We start from the raw sequence: 22,129 nt of genomic DNA, 5'->3' as shown, positions 1-22,129 counted from the left end.
GAAAGGGGGGATAGTAAGCAGGAGGATATGGTTTTTGAACAATCCTTTAACTGTAAGTTTTCTGCAATAACATTAGCACATAAATCTCAGCTGCTCTCTGCAATTTTATTTCCTTTTTTTTCTGAACTTAGCTTCCATTTGATTATGGTGTTTGGGGATTCTTACCTTTTAACAGTGTGATGTGATTGTGAAGAGGGAAATTAAATTAACAATAAAAATTCTAATGAGCATAAGTTCTCCCAACATCATAATCAAGATCGAAACAAGAGGGGGTCCACTCAAGACAGTGTATCTAATAAGAAAGAAGAAATCTTAAAATTAATCCACTCACAAGTTACAATAAACATCCAACTTTACAACAATTACAGTCGCATATGCCTCCCCAATACTATGTAGTAAACAATTAAAATAAAAGAAAAACATATGCCTATCTCTTGAAAGGCATCTTTTTGCTCAATTTACTCCCCGCCCCAACTCCCTGTCAAAACGAGCAATCAAGGATTTGTAGAAACAATGGTGTTAGGGTGTTTAGTCACAGCAGCCAGGATGTCCGTGTAACCCACCACCCCAACCAAGACATCCTCACTATCAGCCTCAGTCACCCAGACATGGGTTGCCCTGTGAGACAGCATCTGTGCCATGACAGCAGCCAAAGAACTCGTGACTTTGCAAGTCAAGGGTGTACTCCTCCCTCTGTACATGTTCCTTCCTACAGCAAGGGTTGCGATTGTTGGATTGGTGAAGAATCCTATGCTTCTACTACAGAATTTCCTAGGCCTTAATCCTCCACCACCACTTCCATCCTCGCTGACAGTTGAGTTAATTGGGAAATCAGGAAGAGATCTTGGGGATGTATTATCCTCAACACCCATTACAAACTGCCCGGCTGACAGGTTTGCCAAGGCCCAGGCAGCTGCAAAGTAATCACATTTCCATAGCTTGGAGGCTGAGATCTCCCCAATGATCTTGTACTGTCCCTCTGGTGTAAACTCCACAACAGCCACTGCACTGGGATCTGGGGGAAGTTTTTTGGTGGCATTAATGGCAGGGGAAGAGGCCTCAAGAAAATAAAAGTTTGGGTTGATAGCCCCAAGAGAAGAGATGGAGGAGAGAGGCAATGGAGCAAGAGCACCAAGGCATCCAATAACAAAACGGATCACATCCTCTCTGGACAGGCAACAAAGCTTGTTCTCACGAACAGAGACAGAAGAGGAAGAGGAAAGCCGATTGCTGCTTGTGGAAGAGTTGCTATTATCAAGGTTTTTAAGCCACTTGCCATTGTAGAGAATTGAGAAACGCTTGCTCATACCTTTCCATACCACGCTTTTTCGCACAAGGAGGCGTCTGACTCCTTGTTTCATCATCTCCAGTGCATCAATGAGTCTTGCATTACAAACAAGAATCAAGAGATATTAATAGTGTAGAATGGAAAGTAACACCATATTCATTGTCCATGACTTGAAGAAAGTTTTCCTAAAAGTTACAAGAATGAGGAATTGTCTACATTAAATCTACATGTCATGATTCAATAAGAATACTCTCATATGGTTGGGCACTTTCAACCACTGTTTTGGGTTCAGATGGGATTAATTATAATACACAGTAGGATGTGGCTTTTTTGTAGGATTCAATCTGACACATAAAAAATGTCCTGCCCATATGAGAAGTCATTCATTCTACCCTACCAATTTGATACACAAAAGGATTAAATTACATAGGGACTGGGAGCATTGAAATTAAAAACATTCAAAACAAGAATAATCTATACTGTCAACCAAAAACAGATGACTTCAGATGAAAAGAAAAGAATTTCAAATGCTAGATATATGTTGAAATAGACATTATGACACCATTTGAAGATGGTTTGAATAGTTTTCTTGACTGGCCCAGCACATGAGAAAGAGTCAATAGAGTTCAGAGTTTTGTCCTGAGCTGGGATATGGTTTATTTTCCTCTAATTGAAAAGGGTTTGCATAACAGAAAAACATATTTTGGATGAAAAGCAGCTTCTGTTGAAAATGCAGTGGAGCAATGACAAGCCATTTTGTCCTCTCTAGTTGATGCAATGACAAGTCAGTGCCTAGATGCTGACTAGTCAATGAGAAGATATGTTCTAAATCTAAAATGTTGATGTAATCTCCCATAATCGTGTCCCATATTCATTTTCTTTTCTTTTTTTCAAAAAAATCTATGTGCCGGAACTTTATGACCACCAGCATAGATTTTTACCAGCAGATGTCGAGCAGCCAATGCTTGTTGGCATAAGCTTTCACAACAATCTGCCAATAAACATCTATGTCAGTGGTTTTGGAGGCCAGCAGTTTATGACCACCGGTATAGAGCTTCTTTGAAGAATGAGAATGAGCAACATGGGGCATGATTATTTTTTCATGCTACAAGTTACCTCAATTTTTGTACCAAGGGCTGATTTGTCATTCTAAAAAGAATGAGGCTCATGGCCAGAATTTTGTAACCAAACGCTATAATGTTATTCGTTCTTGCCTGAAATGAGTAAGAATTGAAAGAATGAGGCCTAGAGCAGCAAACTAAACATGACCTTAATTGTCCTAAGCAACTACATGAGTATCAACCAACTAGTTACCGATGCAGTTAGTCTGGCCATCAACCAACTAGTCAATCAACTAGTTGACGACTAGTTCAAACTTTAAGTCCTTAACAAAACTGGAAAGTACTTTGCCGAAGTCAGGACTTGAGAGCTCATTAATTCTGAATGGAGTGAATGTTTTGGGACCAAGAATTTGTCTAGTCAGCTCATCCTAAGGTCTGTGCATGGTGGCTTTTAAAAATAAGAGCTGGATTGTTATACTTAAATGGAGTTACAAAGTTAATAGTTCATTTTGGGTTGAAGGTGGTTCTAGTAACCAGAAGTTGATATGGAGAGGGATTTTTCATTAACAAAAGATTATTTACTCCTGCCTAGCTCTTGTTAGGTTGATCTCACCATTATGTTGCCACGTTGCAGCTTGCACTGGTCTCAATCATTGGGTGGATTTGTCCAATATTTCCACCTTGATTCACAGCTCTTTCTAAATTAATCCACCATGGGCTATGAAATAACATTATATGCAAGAGTAATCATTTATAAGTGGATAAAGCTGATTTATTTATAAATGGGCCCAACTATTACTTTAAATATGTCTTTTTATGGCTAATTGTGAATCATGTGATAAAGTGTCATCTTATTATGATCTCCTTTTCTTCTTTCCTCCTCTTTATTTCTTTCTTCTTGACCAAAGTTCTTGAAGTGATTGAAAATGGATTCAACATTAAATAACTGGAAATCAAATAACAAGCAACTGAATTGGGCTTGAATTTAATGGGCTTTTTGATAATGGCTAAAGTTGGATGAGCAGAATGGCTTATTGTTTTACATTTCTTTTAGCAGATAAAGATTTTAAATAATAAAATATTTGAGGGTATAATAATCAACCCAACTTCAGTTTCAGCCATTAAGGAGCTCATAATCTCCTTAATTACTTAACTAAAAAAAGCAATAAACCATTCAGTTCAACCACTTCAGTTGCTATTAAATGTATCCTAAGAGATTTTTAAATTTGAAAATCCTGTTGAACGCCTTGAAATAATACTTTTTCTTGGGGTTGTTTACTAGTGAGGGACAAAAGGAATTGACATACATTCAATAGGAAATTGATCAATAAAGAACAGTTGCTGGTTGATCAATAAAAATGTCCAAGTCTTTGTGGCAAGAGTGATCATACTTAAATGTCCCCACTTCTTTTTGGAGAAGTGAGAAAAGTTACCCAGCCTTGTTCAAAGAACCGCATTCTGTTCTTGCAAGAATTCATTGGTCTTATCAGATGTTGAAGAAAAAGATGCTAATGGATAGAAGCATTACAGACATTAAGTCCCATTTGTACAAGTAATTGTTTGCGATACCTTTTAGAACACTGAAATCTAATCCACAACATTTACACCGTGGGCAACAAGAATCAAGGTTAAAACTGCAAGGGAGAGTTCAAAGTTCAAACAGGAAAAAAATGAAGCTACAGTAATGACGGTCTATAAAACAAGATGCATACAAAGTTAAACCATCAATCAAACAGCTGCACAACAAGGTTTGCTACAAGCACAGAACAAATATCAAAAGGTTGATCAATGAGCCCACGTAGAGTAAGGACATATAAATCCAAGAAGAAATCCATAAAGAGATGAGAATCAGGTTGAAAACCTAAACTAGAACCAAAGCTGATACATGAGCATGAATAAATAATCTGCAATAGCACTGAACAGAACGGAATGGCCAAACAGGATTGTTCAATAAAGTGATGAAGATCCAACACAGAAAACAAATTAACAACAGAGAAACCAAACCTAAATCAAGCCACATATCACCGAGACGCATCAAACAACAGATGGAAATCTTAACGAAACAAATAACATGTGAGAAAATCAAAATTCATCCAAACTAACAAAAAAAGGACTCCACAAGCACAACAGGGCCACAATCACAAGATCACCGAGAGAAGTAACACAAACACAGAAAGGTAAATAATGAAGAGTAAACCTACCTAGATCACCAGTACTCAGAATTTTCAGTTAGACCTTACTCCGATCACTTCAACCCATCAAAATAAAAAGCAGAAAAAATAAAAAAACAATTGAAAATTAGAGAAAAAATACTCACCTCGTTCCAGGATCAACCTCCTTCAATAGTGAACTATTCGGCACCACGACCTCTGACACCGGAGTCTTCATTGCTTTCTCCTGATCCTCCAAACATTCTTCCCTCGAGAGAAAAGCAACTATATCAAGAGAATTAAGAATACCCACAAACCTCTGCTGCCTAATCTCTGCATTTTCCACCACACTCTTCTGATGCCTCCTCTTCCACACAGGAATTCCACCTTCCGTGCAATCACTGATAGCTCGAATTGCCGATTCAACCGTCTCCGTCTCTAGAAACTCGACCAGCTCTGGCTTCCCGACCGTTAGATCACCAACAACGTGGTACAGAAACACCGACGCCATGAAATGAAATCCACCTGGCTTGCAAGCTATAAAAGGGAGTGCAGAAAGATGAGCAGCAGAAGAAAACCGCCAATGGGTTTAGGAGGGTTCACAAAGCCACTTATGGGAAAGAGGGTTGGCGGGTTCACTGAGCAGCAGACGATGGGATTGAGAAGGCTAAGAAAACTGGCCATTGAGTGAGGAGAAGGCCCATGAAAGGTAGTTGAGTTCTTAAAAAGGAGAGAAAAGGGAGGTAGAAGAAAAGCAGCCTGCGTTTTTCTGGGTTTCCGGTACAGCGTGTAGTCGGAGATTTAGGGAGAGAAGAACAGGTGGAGACTGGAGAGAAGGATTGGGATGAGACGAATTAAGATATGGAAACTATGAGAGATGATTGCAGACGCTATTTTTCATATATTTTGCTGACTTATCGGTTCAACCTTCCACGTGCAAGACAGAGACAGTCTCTCTCTCTGCTTTATTTTTTGTTTTTATCAATTATATAATTGATCGGAGAGACACCTACCGAAGAGCTTTGATCAATCAAAAATCAAATCACTCCGTGAATTTGGAATTTTGGATGAATACGACTGATTGCTCACCCTTCTTTATGTTACCAGTTGATTGGCCGCAAGTAAGCCCGTAAGTTATTCTGTACCATGGTGGAATAAATAAAATGCACATCTCACCGTGCATTGGGAACATCTCCATACTTATCATAGAGATGTTTCCAATACACGGGTGGGAGGCATATAATTTTAATTATAAATTTTTGTTTTAAAAATTATAAATCCTGGAAGGCTGAAAACATGGTTATTAAACTCACAAATAGGAGTGGCATTTTGGCAACGAGCTGAGTTTTTTACGACCTGTTCGAGTTGATTCAACTCGAATCCACCCTTACCCGAAAATAGGGGTGTAAATGGATTGGTCCAAGATTTGATTCTATTTCTTCGAATTTGGATCATTCTGTTTGTATTGGATTCAAATCACCTCTTATCTGATTCGAGAAGATTCGATCTGATGTATACGTATTTATAATATAAATAGTATATATATAACATTATACTATTGAGAGCCATCTTGCAATTTACCTATTTTTGCAATATTTTTTGAAACTTGAAAAATCTTTAAAAACATTGATGTTTGACACTTTTTTCTTGGGTTTTTTTTGACATATTTAGCACTTTAGGAATGATTTTTGGAGTTTTAGAGTCATATAGGAGGGGTGAAGGAAGACTTATTTCACGGGAAAGAAGGAGATTGAGTGGTGAAAGGAGGCTTATTTTGGAAAAAAGAAAGCTTCTTTATCCCTTTATTTTATTTTATTTTATTTTATCTTTTTCGCAGTGTATCAACCGGTACTCTACCGATAGATCACTGATACACCTCCTATACATGTCTGATACAGTCTGATATAGTGGAAAAAAATGATACAACCAATTTTGAAATTTGAAACCTTGGGTCTTACAAGGTAGATCCCATTGATTTTCATAAAGCCAAATTCTATGTGGGTCTCATAGGATAAGGATGTAGTGGGTTTTATCTCTTTGGAGAGAAAACAAGATAGGGACCTACTGGAAACAGGTTCAATGATCTATACAATTATGGTAATGATGTGCATATAAGAATGATGGATGCAGAACCACCAAACTCTATTGACCGAGCATATATGGTCCTTGTGGCAATTTCATAAACCACATACACAAGCAATCATCAAAATACTAGTAGAAAACAAAACAAGGCTTTGGAAGCCGAAGCCCAAAGATGTTAAAATACTATCAGCCCATAATAGCAATTTAAAGCTTCTTTGCATACAAGCCCAATTGCAAAAGGTAGTTCAACCCATATGCAAAGGTATGACTGAATTGGGCTAGTTATGCTTTAACTTCTTCAATTGGGTTTCTAAGCATGAGCTGAATTGGGTAACATGTTGGCCCATCAAAAACCTAGTTCTTTAGGCCTTTTTAGACACCTTTAAGTGGTGTTCATGGACTGTTAACAATTTGCCATCTTGGGATGAACTAACAAATTGGTTCAATTCTACGTCAAATCATACTAGGGTTTGGTGCTCCAACACCTCATCCAATTCCATGTATATGATCTGAATTTTCACAACAATAAATCAGCAATAAAACATAGATAAAATAGAAAATAAACATAATCAAATTATGCTAAACCAAGGCTTGGAGTTTGGTGATCCAAATTGAAGAGTTATCATGTTAGGGGTTAAATGTAACTTGGGATAACTAGTAGGGGTGTTCACGGGTCAGGTTGGGTCGGCTTATTGGGGTTTTCCCAACCGATCCGACCTGGTCGGGTTGCCTGAGGTGGAAACCAAAACCGACCCATTGATAGGCCAAACCGACCTGGCCGGTTTGAGTCAGGTTGGGTCAGTTTCGGTTTTGCTCCTATACAAAAGGACACCTAATTGAATTCTAATTGTAATTGCCTAATGGGTTGCCTATTTGGTGTAAAAGATTATAGAAAGTTAGAAACTAGGATAGATTGCCTATTCTAATTGTAGTTGCCTAATGGGCCTTCTAGTTCTAGTAGAAGACTAGTTATAGTTAAGTAGGAAACTACTCAAACTAGGAACTACTGAACTAGTAGAAGAATAGTTCGGTTCGGGTCAGGTTGGTTTCGGTTTTCACACAAGAAAACCGAAACCGACCTGATATATCAGTTTATATATTTGCCCAACCCGAAACCGAATGGTACTAATGAAAACCCGACCGACTCAGGTTGGATCGATTCAGGTTGGTCGGTTTGGTCGGATTGGGCATTCTTATGAACTACCCTAATAACTAGAGATGTTCCCTATTTAGTGTTTCACTAAACATCCACTCATTGTACTTAGGACTAATCCTAATAGTTGAGACAAGTTGTCGTATTAAATCAACAGTACAATAATATCTAAATTCCCTAATTTCATTAGATGGATGAGAACATTCAAAATTAACATAAATCTCATAAATATCCGGTTTATGGGGTAAATTATAAAAACATAGCAAAACATACATGAAATAACAATATTCTGGTTTCATTCATTAATAAATATCAAATTACATTAATCTAGTTTGAGTTGAGGGCATGTCCTGTCTAATACTATATTGGGATTTATCATTTCAGGTTGGCCTTTTTTCTCTTCCATTAGCATTAGTCTCAATTAATTTCTTTTCTTTACTTTGTTATTTACCTTAGAATAGTTTTAGGTGTATGCACCTTATTATTGTCTCGTGCTCATATGACTCTAAATTAAGGACTCATTTGGCAATTCTTTTTGGGGAGATATTCTGGTAGCTCTGAAAGTCAAAAGACGCATTAAGCTTTTGCATGAAGATCTAAGCAGTTTGAAGCTAGTTTGGCAGATGTACATCTTTCCGTGTCTTTCTATGCGAGAATAAAATGTGAAAAGCTTCATTTGGAGCTTCCCGAAATCAAACCAAAATGGACTTCTCACGTCTTTTCGATGCTCTGATTTTTAGCGGGTAGATCTTCCACAAATCAAACAGGAATAGACCGAAAATTGGTCTGCTTGGCTTGTAGACAGCCAAAAGACCATGCGGAAAAAACACACTAAATGAGCCCTAAGTTTAAGTTTAATCCAATGAATAGAAAAGAGTCCCTTTAGTTGATGATGCATCTCTCTCTCTCTCTCTCTCTCTCTCTCTTTCTCTATATATATATATATATATATATATATATATATATATATCCATATAAAACAAGGCAATGAAGAATTTTTCTCCTTTTTCTCCTTTTTTATTTATTTTTTATTCTGTGTCACATTTGAAACAACCAATGAGATGCACTTTCTCAATAACCTAAATAGTCACTTCTCCTAAAATTTCTCCTAAACTACCTCCCCCACTATCCCCCACTTTCTCTAAAATTATCTCTAATTCCTATTTATCTTCTAAATTATCTCTAATTCCTATTTATCTCCAAAATTATCTCTAATTTAGTAGGAGGTTTTCTCCTAAATTATCTCTAATTCCTATTTATCCTCTCCCCTACTTTTTATCTATATAAAGTTTGGATTAAAAAATTTAAGATTTATTTAAATATTCTAACAAAATTATATAATAACTTTGAAATATTTATTAAAAACACAAAAAATAATTTCATATTTTTACCAAATATATCATGAAATTATGTACTAACAATTTAAATTATGATTTTTTTCTGGATTATCAATTTAAAAGTTTTTTTCAAATATTTAATAATATGTAATAGATTTAAAGAAATAAAATTAAAATAATAAAAAATTTAAATATTTTATAGAATATTTAAAATTTTAAATAACTAAATATTTATCATAACTAGATTTTAAATAGTTAAAATAACGAAATTACGTAATAAATTTAAAAAAAAATCTTCAAAGTAGAAAAACAATTATAACATAATATTTAAATTAATAATAATTTAATATATTAGAAAATTAATAATGAAGTTATGTAATAATAGTATAAATTATGATTTTGTGTATAATTAAATTCAAGAAATAATTAACATTTTGAAATTTAAATATTTTACATATTATTTAAGTATTTAAATAACTAAATGTTTTAAATAACAAAATATTTAACATAACTATATTTTAAATAGTTAAAAAGAAATTATGTAATAAATTTAAAAATTCTAAAAAGTATAAAATAATTATAACATAATATTGAAAATAATAATAATTTAATGTTTTTACATAATATTGTAAATTACTATTTCATTTATATCAAGTAATAATTAGAGAAAATAACTTTAAAAAATTAATATTTACTAATAAACTCTTAATCTGTATTTATTATATAATTGTATATACTAAAATTAATATTTATTGTATTTTAGTAATGATTTGTTGCTTTTTGTGATAAATATATTTTCATTGATTATGTATAAATTTATTTTGTTTTGTTACTTAGCAGAAAACTTTCAATAATTATTGGAGATTAAACTACTTTTATTAAAAATTTCAAATTTAATTTATTGTACTTATTATATTTTTGTTATAACTTATTGATTATTATTTATAAGAGATTAAACTATTATTTGAGATTATACTATTTATTGATTAAGCTAATATATTTTTAGTACTTATTGTATTTTTGTAATTATTGTTTTTTTCATTATCAGTATATTTTCAATAATTGTGTATTTTTTCTATAAATTTTTAGTAATTATTGGAGATTAAAGTATTGTTATTTATCAAAGATGAAACTACTAATTTAACTGAAATTATGAGTGTTCATTAGTTGGTTTAGTTTGGTCTTAGGCTATTTGGCCAACCAAATTGACCTAGTTAGGTTGGGGTGTTGGTCAGCTGAAACCGACTAACCTTTTGTGAAAACTAATTCACTCAAGTTGTATCGGTTTGGGTTGGCTTTTTGGTTTGGTCAGTCAGTTCAAAAGATTTAAACTTAAAAATTAGAGTGAAATTATTAAAAAGTAAATTTAAAAATTAGATTTATGATATAAAACATTTTAGACTAAGAAATGTGGGAAATTTCCCACTTTTTCATATTAAAAATTATATTTAAAATATAAAATATTAATATATATCCATAGTTAGGTTGTTTGATTTTGGTCGGTTTACAAATAACCAAAGTGAAACTGATCTAGCTTGGTCGAATTGGGAAATTTTTTAACAAAAGTTGACCTAAAATACTAGAAAACCGACCAACTCGGGTTGAGTTGATTGGGTTGGTCAATTTCATTAGTTTAACGAATAAACCTAATTAAAATTAATTATTGTTAATTTGTATTATAAAAATTTTATTAAAAGTATTATATAAAATATGAATAATTATTAATTATTTAAAAAATTGAAAATATAAAACAATTGTATACTCTTATGAGTTCACATCTGTGCCCCACAACGTCCCATAGCATATCCCCGTCGTTTATTGGGAACATCTCCCAATGATGACATCATCAGTTCTGGCACTATCATTGGGAGATGTTCCCAATACACGGTGGAGATGTGTTGCGGGACATTGTGAGGCGCAAATGTAAACCCTACTCTTATGTGTTTCTATTAGGGTCATTTACTAGAACAAATGTTATAGTTTTAAATATTAACTTAAACCTACCTTATAGTTTTTATTTTACTAAACATCTCATATATTTTATCACTTATTTACTTAATCAACCTTTCATTAAGGAGTGTTTGTTTTGCTATTAGGCCCATGATTTTTTATTCCCAAAATATCCTTAACACTTTTTTTGTACATAAAACAAAATTGACCAAATATAGCCAATAGAATGGTTGCTCGTGTCTTATTAAGGGCAAAAATGGTATTTTAATTATTATTTTCTTTTGATTAAATTTATCTAAAGGAGAACTAGGGTCAACATTGTCATTTTCCACTGTCATCTAATAGAAGTTTGATTAAATCCATTACAAATTATAAGTGGTGTTTTAGTAAAATGCTAATTATAGGGTAGATTTTAATAAATCCATGAAACTATAAGGGTATTTTAATAAATGACTTCTTCTATTATTTAACTTTTTACTTAATAAATCCTGTGGATCGCACGGATCCCCGCTAGTATAGAATTATAGTAAAGTAAATGCTCTTTCTCTTCACATGCATGCTCATGTGTCACGTAAGGATTATAATTAAATAAATTCTTTTACCTTCCTTATAGACATCTAGGGCATGTAGATTGTCGACTAGGCTAAAAAATTGGGATTTCGATAATGAAATCCTCTCCCTTATTTTCCTCATCGTGGCATCTAAATTAAAGATTGAGAAAAAAAAATATGAGAAACCATTTAAGTGGTATAATTGGGCACTTCCTTCTTTTCTGAAATTTTCTTTATTAAAATCAAGTAGTAGAGGTCAGAATTTCGATTCCAGGTAGGTAGGTGTGGTGCCAAACCCTTTTCACACTTGTCCAGTTGTACCATGATTTTGAAGATCCGTTATGGAGTTATTTCCATGATTTTGAGGCTAAAATTATTTTTCAAAATCATTCTTAATTCATCCACTTTCCTTCTTTTATTTCCCATGTAATCCAATTGGAACAATGCATTGTTGCCTCGGTTGTGTGAAATTCTTCCGTTTTGTTTCGTTATTTTAATGGTGCATTTGGCTGCTGTGACTGGGATGGGAAAATGGGAATATTTTTATAGGATTCTCACTTTCATGTGTTTGGTTGTTGCGATGGGATAAAAATGTGGTAAGCGGTTTCTAAAAAGTAAGGATGTGGGGTCGTGCTGATATGGTGCGACCCCGATGAGAAAGAGAAAATACTGAAAAAAAGATATCGGGCTGTCTTGATTGTGACTGGAGTGAGTCGTCCTCTCACTGCCTCAACATCTCGACAACGGTTGAGTCTCTGACGTCTTAGGCAATACCTGGCCAAGGTAAAGCCAGACCTATAACCCCTAAACCCTAGCGATTATTTTCTTTCCCTTTTTGGCTTTGCCACTTTCTTTTCCGTTGGTTGTAATACACGGTCGTTCGCCAACTAAACGCCATTGTTTCCGGCTGTATCAAGTTATGTTTTTTACATATCTGCGTGTGTACATTGTAGATCTAACATGCTTATCCACTTTTTTTTTTGTCTCTATAAGCATCTTCCAGATTTGGCGTTCTCTCGATATCTATACTGTTGTACATCTTTTTCAGATAGTTTTATTTTTAGAAAACAAACATAGGAAAATGAATTTTAGTCATACTATTTCTTGAGAAACAAACACTAGATGCAAAAAATAAAAAAAAATATCATTTCTAGAAAACCAAACAGACCATAAGAGAACTTAGGGTGGTTTCTTGCTCTTGGTCTTATGAACCCCCACCCACAAACCACAGCGCCCCAATATTTAAAATCCAAGGATGACATGCAGCTGGCCCATGGCTTTTAAGGTCTGTCATCGAATTCCCTTGCACAAGTATGTTTGATTGTTTTTAAAGCTCATATTCTTTTTTATGAAGCAAATCAAGCTGCTGATTTTGTTGTTGGGTTAGGTCGTGATGGTAACCCAAGTCAAAATTGACTTATCAAGTGGGCTTACATCATCATCATTGTAACCCATTAATTCATTATTTTTCTTTCAGTTTTTAAATTTGCTAACCTGTGCATTGGGTTTGATGCTTGCCCATAACATTTGGTCTTTGAGTGGATGGTATTACCATAGTTCTGTCAATGGGTTGGATCTATCCGATGGAACTAATTTGGACTGAATTGGTTATATCGTCAGGACTGATTTTTTCTGTTTCAAACTGATTCAAAACCCAGACCAATTATATAGTTAATAATACATAAAGATATATATTTGTTTATAATTTTTTGTTATATTTTATTTTAAGATAGCAGATTTTATAAACAGTGCATAAGATAATTGTAGTTAAAAATACAAATTTTATCAATGTATAAGCAGTTAAGTATTTTAGTTTCAGTTTTATTAAAGTCATAATATCAAAACTGTTGTTATCATTGCTCCATATATAATTGGGTCCATATTGTTCCTATTAATAATTTGAACGGGGCTGTACACCAACCGGACCCGACCCATTGACAGCCCACTTGAGGGAGTTTACACCAGAACAATTGACCTGCTGGAAATTTCCCGACTTAGCTAGGGGTGTTATCTAACCCCATAGAAAATCACAGTTGGGTTTGGATTCAGTTTGTCCAGATTGACACCCTCGGGATTTCTTACTCACTTTTCCTATCCTCTTTTTGCCCGCCGTGAATTGGAGTCACACATCTCTATTATGAGTTGAGAGATGTGCGATTCCAATTCACTGCAGTTAAAGAGTAGATAGAAAAAGTGAGTAAAAAATCTGGTTTCTATTTGACGTGTTACAATCTAGTTTGCAGTCCTATCTTTGTAACAAGTTAGAATCTTCTGCCAATAAAACACGTTCCAACCCTCTAGCTACCAACATGATCTAACACCACACGTCTCTCCATGAAACTGGCACCCATCATGTATGAGATGTGGCGGTGTTAGATCATGTTGGTAAAGGGTGGAACATGTTTTGTTGGCAGGTGAACCGGATTCCTTTGTAACCACAGGAATTGTAATGGTATGCTGATTGCTCTCTAGAAGAACTGTTGAGCTTATGGGATTTCTTCAAGGGTATTTTTTGGAAACTTTTATAAATGTAGTATTGTCCTTATGTATTGTAATGTCAGCCCATTGGAGACTGTTAATATCCAAGGGCTGGTATGTATTAGGTTTTTCCTCTTTTGTTGTTTTTTACTTTGGAGAAGAAAAAAGCAAAGAATGACAAGAACCTAAGAGAGAAAAGAGGATTATAGAAGGAAAGTCATTATAACTCTATTAGAAGCTTTTATAGTGGATTTCTTACTTTTGAACATTCACAAATATAAGCCAAAGAGCCGAACCACATAAATCTGATGTGTTCTCTTCATCTTTTTTTCTTTCCTTTCAAGTTTCTACTTATTATTTTCAGCTCTTGTATGTATTTGTTATGTTTGAATGAAGTGTTCCATTAGCAATGTTTTTTTAATTCCAACTGTAACTCAGTTGGTTGAGATGGAGTTCCACAGCTATGGGTCCAACAAAGCAAAACACAGTACTCAAACATGGTGCTCCTAGTTATTTGAGCCTCTCAGAGCATCGTTTTGGTTTTTTATTGTATGAGCTAAAACAAAGTATCGTTCGGCACCAAGTAACCAATAAATTGTTTAATTAGTTTATGGTAATTTGATGTATACATGGAATGGAAGTGGAATGGCCAGCATCTGATGAGGTGTATATATGAATCCAGCCACGAAATGACTAAGCAAGCACAATGTTGATATTTCTGACGGAGTAGCATTTCATTCAATTCCTAGTATAGAAATCTGTAATGCCAAAGGCAAAAATGCATAATTCTTATTCTTTATTTTAAGATGGAATCAAATAAGAGAAAAAGCAAACAACAAAAGGCTACTTTTATCTCTCTCCACTCTTTGTTTGCTGAAGTCATGAAATCACCACCACTAGTACCAAGTACAAACAAGAAAACAAATATACCCTCAGAAGAAAATTTGTGTTTTTAATACAATATCATGTGCCAATTTGAACCCTCAAGCATGCAGTAGTGGGGGAATTGTGATTTGCTTCTCACATAGTGCTCCTCACACCTATCTCACTCCACATCTCAACCATGCGCCCATGTGAACTCATGGTATATATTCCACTATGTATTAGAAACATCTTCCATGAATAATAACAAAAGAGTATGGGAGATGAGAGATGTTCCTAATGTGCGGCTGAGACATGTACATGCTGTAAGAAGCTCTTTGTGAAGAGCAAATTAATCCCACAACACAAAAAAAAATAATAATAATAATAATAATAATAATAATAATAATAATAATAATAATAATATACCTAGGTGTTAAGTGGTCGAATTCAGCTTCGGTCGGTGCAGCGTCCGTTGGAACAGTCTTTACAGCCTTACATAGGAAATATCTCTGTAGTTATGTGCTTTATTTCATGGGAAGATATTTCCGATTAATGCAAAGTTGCAAGAGGCTAGCTGGTCGAACCGGCATAGTTGCGGTCGGATCGGTGGGTCCCACTCTGGTCATAAAAAACATTGCATTCAAATCCCAACCACAGAAACGCATATTTGCATATTATCTGCAGAAACATATTATTGGAGAGGAATATGTTTAGTGGGAAGTGATGAGTTATAAGAAGGAAAAATTGTAGACAACAAGCTTGTGTTTTTTACGACGCCAGAAGATTGGAATTTATTCTATATTCCCCTGCAAAATGCTCTCATCCACAATTTCTCAATATAATGGGAAGAATATTTAAGCATATATATATAATATAGCAACACACATTAAATTTCTCAAATATAACGGGAGGAATATTTAACCATAGTAACCCAAAATCATGCTCTCCCCCTTGCAAATGTGGTTAGGAATAATCTCTGGAACTCATTCCTTATTCCACACAATTACACAGAGAAGGAAAATGATTGTTAACAACACAACAACAACAACAACGATTGGTGAAAACAGCACTAACGTCTCGTCTCATGTCAATAAACTTCACTTCATTTGATGAGAATCCACTGCAAAGAATCAATGCACCCAACAAGCTTAGCTAGCTATCTCCAATTAAAAAAATGCTGTCTCAGCTCTATAGATATAAATATGTTGCTGAGTCATAATAACTATACTACACACATACGTCGTCTTCCCATTGTTAATTGCTTCTCTCATTCGATTTTATCGATTGTTGAAGCTAATATTAACAATCAGGAGAAGAGAATGATAGGGTTGGAAGATGTTTACAAGGTGGTAGTGGCCATGGTGCCTCTGTATGTTGCCACAGTTCTGGGTTATGGCTCGGTGAAATGGTGGCACATATTCACTCCTGATCAGTGTCAAGCAATTAACCGACTTGTTTGCTACTTCACCCTCCCTCTCTTCACCTTCGAATTCACTGCCCACATCGATCCTTTTAACATGAACTATCTCTTCATTGCCGCCGATGCCATCTCCAAGGTAGTCATCGTCATAGTTCTCGTCTTCTGGGCTAAGTGCAGCAGCAAGGGGAGTTATCCTTGGTCCATAACCAGCTTTTCTCTCTCCACTCTCACCAACTCTCTGGTCGTAGGGGTCCCTCTCCTTAAGGCCATGTACGGCCAAATTGGGGTGGATCTCGTCGTGCAATCCTCTGTGATTCAAGCCATCGTATGGCTCACGATTCTTCTCTTCGTCTTGGAGCTGCGCAAAACCAGGAGCGACACTCTGTCGTCCATGGCGACCAGCCTCGACTCTCAATCTCATGTGGTTTCTCTCGAATCAACCAAGGACGTCCAAGCAAATGACCACGTTGTTGAGGGCCTGAGTACTACAAAACCGTCCTTCTGCTCTGTAATGAAGATTGTGTGGCTGAAGCTGGCTCTCAATCCTAATACATATGCTAGTCTCGTTGGCATAGCCTGGGCTTTTGTCTCAAACAGGTATATATATATATATATATATATATATATATATATATATATATATATTCTTTTAGGGTTCGCACTTGAAATCAATATATACTCTATTTTCAATGGGAATTAAAATCAACTGGAATGGAAATGGGATTCCAATTCCGCCCACCCAAACAGTTAGAATTGGAATGGGTCATTCTAATTCTAATTCCAGACCTTAACTTTATATGATCTTATTGTCCTTGTTAAGCTGAGTGAATTCAGCTCTTGAAAATTAAGAATAATTAATGGAGCTATATATCTTGTCTAATTGGATTAGTGGCTAACATATATATCTTTAGGTGGCACATTGAAACGCCAAGCATCATGGAGGGATCTGTGTTGATCATGTCAAGAGCAGGGACAGGCACGGCCATGTTTAATATGGGTCAGTCAAATTTAATTTCCCACTTATTTTTATCACAAGTTTTAATTCAATTAGTTTAATAGTTTTTTTGTATAATCTGACGATTGGGTCTTCTTCTTTATGGCAGGAATCTTCATGGCGTTGCAGGAGAAGTTAATTGCTTGTGGTCCGCCCCTAACGATTTTTGGAATGGTATTGAAATTTATTGCAGGACCTGCTGCCATGGCAATAGGAGCCATAGCTGTTGGTCTCCATGGTGACGTCTTGAGAGTGGCCATCATCCAGGTAATTCATCTACTTAAATCCTCTAGACTCTATCATGGTTTAAAGTATTGATACACCTCATGATACGAACAAGTAATTCATCTACTTAAACCCTCTAGACTCTATCATGGTTTAAAGTATTGATACACCTCATAATACGAACAAGTAATGTTTTAAGCATGTTCATCTTCTGAAAATGGTCAATGTCCGAAACACTCATTTAGAGTTTCGGACAGCTCTCAATACATATGATATGCTAATACGCCTAATACAAGGCATATTGTATCAAAATTATGTTTTTTAAAATAAAAGCAAATTTTATACTGCAAAAATTATATGTTTATATGATTTATGGAACATGTAACTAATGGTTTCCTAAAAACAAAATATGAAATTAAATAATTTACTATTTTTTTATTAATTTAATATATATATATATATATATATATATATAAATTTTCCAAACTTAAAAGAATAGGGTCCACATATCAAGACTTTAAAGAGATCTACGTGTTAACCACCTAAAACTCTAGTATTCTCAAATGTTCTTTGTCCACCAGCTCCACATCCTATTAGGGAAAAGAAAGTCAACTCTTTAAATTACATTTTTATACTATATGCTTGAAAGTTAAGACAGTGGTTGGTTTTGGTTAGCCTCCTCCTTTGTCCACCAGCTCCACATTATCATCATTTTTAATATTATTATCGAGAGATATTTTCAATATACGGCGGGGATGTACTGTAGAATATTGTGGGGCATCCTCGTGTGGGGTGCAGATCTGAATTCTTCTCCTTTGCTTATATTGAACTTATATATATTAACTGTCCTAATATCTGCTAATATATCCTTAATTTCGAGTGCGCATCCAAATAAAAAATATTTAATTAAGAACCAATATGGACTGGGTGAAAGGCCCAGTACTAGTAGGGAACTAGTTATGGATGCAACTTGAATTAGGTACTTGGGTTTGATTGTAATTTTCTTAGATTTCAATGGATTCTAATCTGAACCCGAGTCCTAAAGCTGAAAATCTTCAAGTCCAGTAACCCAGTTTGCACCTTGGGCCGCGTTTAGGTCCAATCTAATTTTCTGGCGTTAGAGAAGTATAATATGAAAAGGTGAAAACAGTCCTTTTGTTTTTACAATGAAGAAATGAGAGACTGAGCCTACTAATGTCCCTTTTGGGTCGCATTAGAGGAGTTCAGATTGGTGCCCCACATGCCCATATGCATCTTACCATGCATTATTTATCATGATAAGATGTTCTCAATATATAATTGGGATGTGCTGTTGGATGCAAATTCAATTTAACGTTGACGAATCTCCATGGGGCTGGGTTTGGGATCATTACAAACAGTTGAAGATTTGGTTCGATTAGGGTTAAAGTTTCAAGACCTTTGGGTTGATCTAATTGATATTAACCTGACCTACCTTGCCTTATTTCCAGGACCCATTTATTACTCAATTTCTAACATGAATTATAGGCGTACATCTCAAGCATGTTCCAAACTTTTATGAGTTCAGCTTTTGTCAGGATAATGCCTGTTTGAGTAACTTTTACAGCGCCTTACATCGGGAATATCTCCGTATTTATATGCTTTATTTCATGGAGAGATATTCCTTATGCAAGGTTGCAAGAGACTGTTGGGAAGATGTGAACACAGGCTTGTCCTAATTGAAGCCGATCTCAGTTTTTATGGGGTGATATTTGAGATATGTGGCTATAGATCAATTGATCATGTTGGGAGCTATTTATACTGTGGGTGGCAGATCGATTCCCTTTCACCCCTGCCCAATACACATTATTGTGGGGTAGTCTGCTAGCCCACAAGACACTAACCAAAACACCACACAGCAGAACACCCAGAACATTTGATGGGGAGATATTCTGGATGTGTGGCCGATCCGGTCACATTGTGAGGTGGGCATGTATTGATAAACTGAATATATGCCTATTCCAACAAAGATTCATCCTCTAGAAAATCTTTTTTTCCCTTTATATGCACAAATTCATCCTTCTAATCTATTAGTCAATGAAATGTTTTCCCTTTTATATGCACAAATGTTTGTGTTTGACATGGTTCATTGGTTTGCTGCAGGCAGCATTGCCACAGTCCATAACCTCCTTCATTTATGCAAAAGAATATGGGTTGCATGCAGATGTTCTTAGCACGGCGTAAGTTCTTCATCAGTTTCATGGTTATCTTGTTTAAGGGTCCGTCTGGTTTACAATTGGAATTGAAATTAAAATCCTTTAAAATTGGAATCAGAATGATTTATTCCTTTAAATAAGAATCTGAATGGAAATTGGAATCAGTTAGAATGAAATTTCATTCTCAAAAGATGAGGAAATGTCATTTCACCAAGAATGGAAATGGGATTCTGATTCCACCCAACCAAACAGTTGAAATCAGAATGGCCCATTCCAATTCCGATTACAGACCTTTATGCTAATTTGCTATGAATCAAATGGGCCCTAAGAATACCTCTCTCTCAGCTTCTCACTTAACTGGTTTCTTCAATTGCAGGGTGATCTTCGGAATGTTAGCTTCCCTTCCTATCTTGGTTGGATATTATGCAGTTTTGGAGTATTTAAATTGAATTTTCTCCAATACAACTTTTAATGTTTATAGGCTTTTAAGTTTACTTGGATAGATTTTGCTTTACTTCCCTGTCTGGATCAATTGGAAATAGAATAGTTCCTTTTTTTTATTTGTTGTGATTCCTAACAGTGTAATTTTCATTTGTTCATCCTGAGCTCAAAGGAGGGAATTTTGAGAAATCAAATGAATGAAAAGTATTCACCTACGTTAATTAATTTATATCAGTGATACGAAACCCCTAAACGTGATCCACTCTACAGCAGGTTTATCGAATTGAGCATTTGAATAAGCTCAGTGATTGGTGTCCAATAATCTATGAACTAATATATGAAATTTAGTTTCCCATATTCTAGAAACTAGAAAGTATTTCATGTCAGGCTAAATCCATTCAGCTAATTCCCAAGCTTTATACATTGATTTAGGCTGTGCTTGGCATTTCTTACTTGAAGGACTTATCTCTTTTTTGTAGTTAAAAACTCGATATGTATATAGGTTTTCTTAAATGCAAGAAGGAGATAAGTCCTTAAAAAAGGAATGCCAAATGCAGTCTTACATATCTTAATTAATTGCCATAAATTAAAGATTTCAATTCCCCTATCTGCATGATTTGCAAGGAAATGATGGGTATTCATTATAAGTGCAAACTGCATTGAAGTCCCATAAATCTAGATGTCTTCACAAACTTGGATAGAGATCTGCCAAATGTTTGTTTACATTTTTTTTTTGGTCTTTACGGCCCCATTTGCTTTTTGAGAAGTTACTTACCTGGGTAAGGAAACACTTATCCAAGTAAGTAAGTGCATTTATCCATTTTTTTGAAGTAAAAAATACAATGATCGTTTTAACCATAAAAAACCATTATTAGAATGGGTAATTTTATTCTATACAAGTGTTGATAACTTTTCCTCCATTTGGGAAAGTTACTCACGTGGGAGATGGATAATACCCAGGAAAAACAAATTTTCTATAGACCCCACATAAATATGGAAAAAGAACATAGGTGCAAAGTTGAATACCCAATAGAATTAAGATTGTTGCCAGTAGAGGCATCAGGCTAGATACAAAACCCAATTAAGAGTGATCTGAACCTGATCCAATAGGGTTGGGTCAATGTACTTACCAAATAAACAATGATATGGTCTTAATTCTAACTTACTAAATAAACAATGGTAAATCGATGCTGATTTTTTTTAAATCACTACCATATCGAAGCCACCTAAACACGGGAAGAATGAGTGCCAAAATTTTTGTTTGATTGGTCAATTTTGGTGATTTTTAAGAAATTGGCAAAAAAAAAAAAATTATTGAAATCAACAATTTTCAGGAACCACCATTTTTTTTGGGTTTCCTGATTTTCATCTAATTCTGATTTTTTGAGAATGACTAATGGGGTGCACGTGCATTTCACGTGTATGTTTATCATATTATTGCTAAAAGAATATATTTGAATTATTATAAAGTAATTTTCAAGTATGAAAAATAATACACAAAAAGAATAATAGACTGTGGGATCTGCTTTGTCCAAGCTACTAATGGACTATTATGACCTGTCAGTTGTTGTCTTCCTTCCCGTGAGACTTGTAGCACCTGAAGGAGGTAGAAGAGGAAGAGACAGAAGTAATTAGGTCCGCTAGCGAGTTTTTATTTTTTGCTTAATTTTTCATGGTTTAGGGGGTGATTTAGGCCTCTTTAGGTAGGATTACCAAGGTCTTTGTGTTTGGGTGTTAGTCTTTGTTAGGTCTTGTTTTGTTGGAGTGGCTTGTGAGATCTTCTTTGTCTCTGTTTTCTGCTTTTTATATATGTTTTGTATACTTTGTTTTCTTTTCTAATAAATTTACCTTGCTTTATTGAAAAAAAAAATAATAATAATAATAATAATAATAATAATAATAACTCAATTCTTCATCAATTTATAAACCAACTCTAGCTTATAATAAAAAAATTAAGATTA

At 34.8% G+C, this 22,129-nt stretch overlaps 2 protein-coding genes across 2 annotated transcripts; one reads left to right on the top strand and one right to left on the bottom strand.

Annotated features, from left to right (window-relative positions):
• Nucleotides 1–293: 293 nt before the first annotated feature.
• On the bottom strand, nt 294–5,461 carry CBSX6 (Cystathionine beta-synthase (CBS) family protein). The gene is made up of 2 exons (XM_088965470.1): nt 4,667–5,461; nt 294–1,383 (listed from the first exon to the last, which is right to left on the bottom strand). Exons 1-2 carry the CDS (start codon nt 5,008–5,010, stop codon nt 495–497), a joined length of 1,233 nt encoding a protein of 410 aa, XP_088821596.1. The 5' UTR covers nt 5,011–5,461; the 3' UTR covers nt 294–494.
• Nucleotides 5,462–16,041: 10,580 nt separating this feature from the next.
• On the top strand, nt 16,042–20,397 carry PIN5 (Auxin efflux carrier family protein). The gene is made up of 5 exons (XM_088942235.1): nt 16,042–16,931; nt 17,246–17,331; nt 17,438–17,595; nt 19,675–19,751; nt 20,104–20,397. The coding sequence occupies exons 1-5, from the start codon at nt 16,048–16,050 to the stop codon at nt 20,174–20,176; spliced, it is 1,278 nt and encodes a 425-aa protein (XP_088798361.1). The 5' UTR covers nt 16,042–16,047; the 3' UTR covers nt 20,177–20,397.
• Nucleotides 20,398–22,129: the final 1,732 nt, after the last annotated feature.

Source organism: Nelumbo lutea, chromosome 1 (genome assembly GCF_056320005.1).
Source record: "Nelumbo lutea isolate HS-2025 chromosome 1, American lotus-T2T, whole genome shotgun sequence".
In the NCBI taxonomy this organism is placed as follows: domain Eukaryota; kingdom Viridiplantae; phylum Streptophyta; class Magnoliopsida; order Proteales; family Nelumbonaceae; genus Nelumbo; species Nelumbo lutea.
Note: the sequence above shows the minus strand (reverse complement) of the source record. Positions and strands in the feature narration are given on the sequence as shown.

Bases quoted from the DNA above. Each gene is read 5' to 3' on its own strand.
- CBSX6 (XM_088965470.1), bottom strand. From the start codon at position 5,010: ATGGCGTCGGTGTTTCTGTACCACGTTGTTGGTGATCTAACGGTCGGG. The intron at 1,384-4,666 runs GTGAGTATTTTT...TTGTAATGCAAG, and splicing joins GAGGTTGATCCTGGAACGAG to ACTCATTGATGCACTGGAGA.
- PIN5 (XM_088942235.1), top strand. From the start codon at position 16,048: ATGCACCCAACAAGCTTAGCTAGCTATCTCCAATTAAAAAAATGCTGT. The intron at 17,332-17,437 runs GTCAGTCAAATT...TCTTTATGGCAG, and splicing joins CACGGCCATGTTTAATATGG to GAATCTTCATGGCGTTGCAG. The intron at 19,752-20,103 runs GTAAGTTCTTCA...CTTCAATTGCAG, and splicing joins GCAGATGTTCTTAGCACGGC to GGTGATCTTCGGAATGTTAG.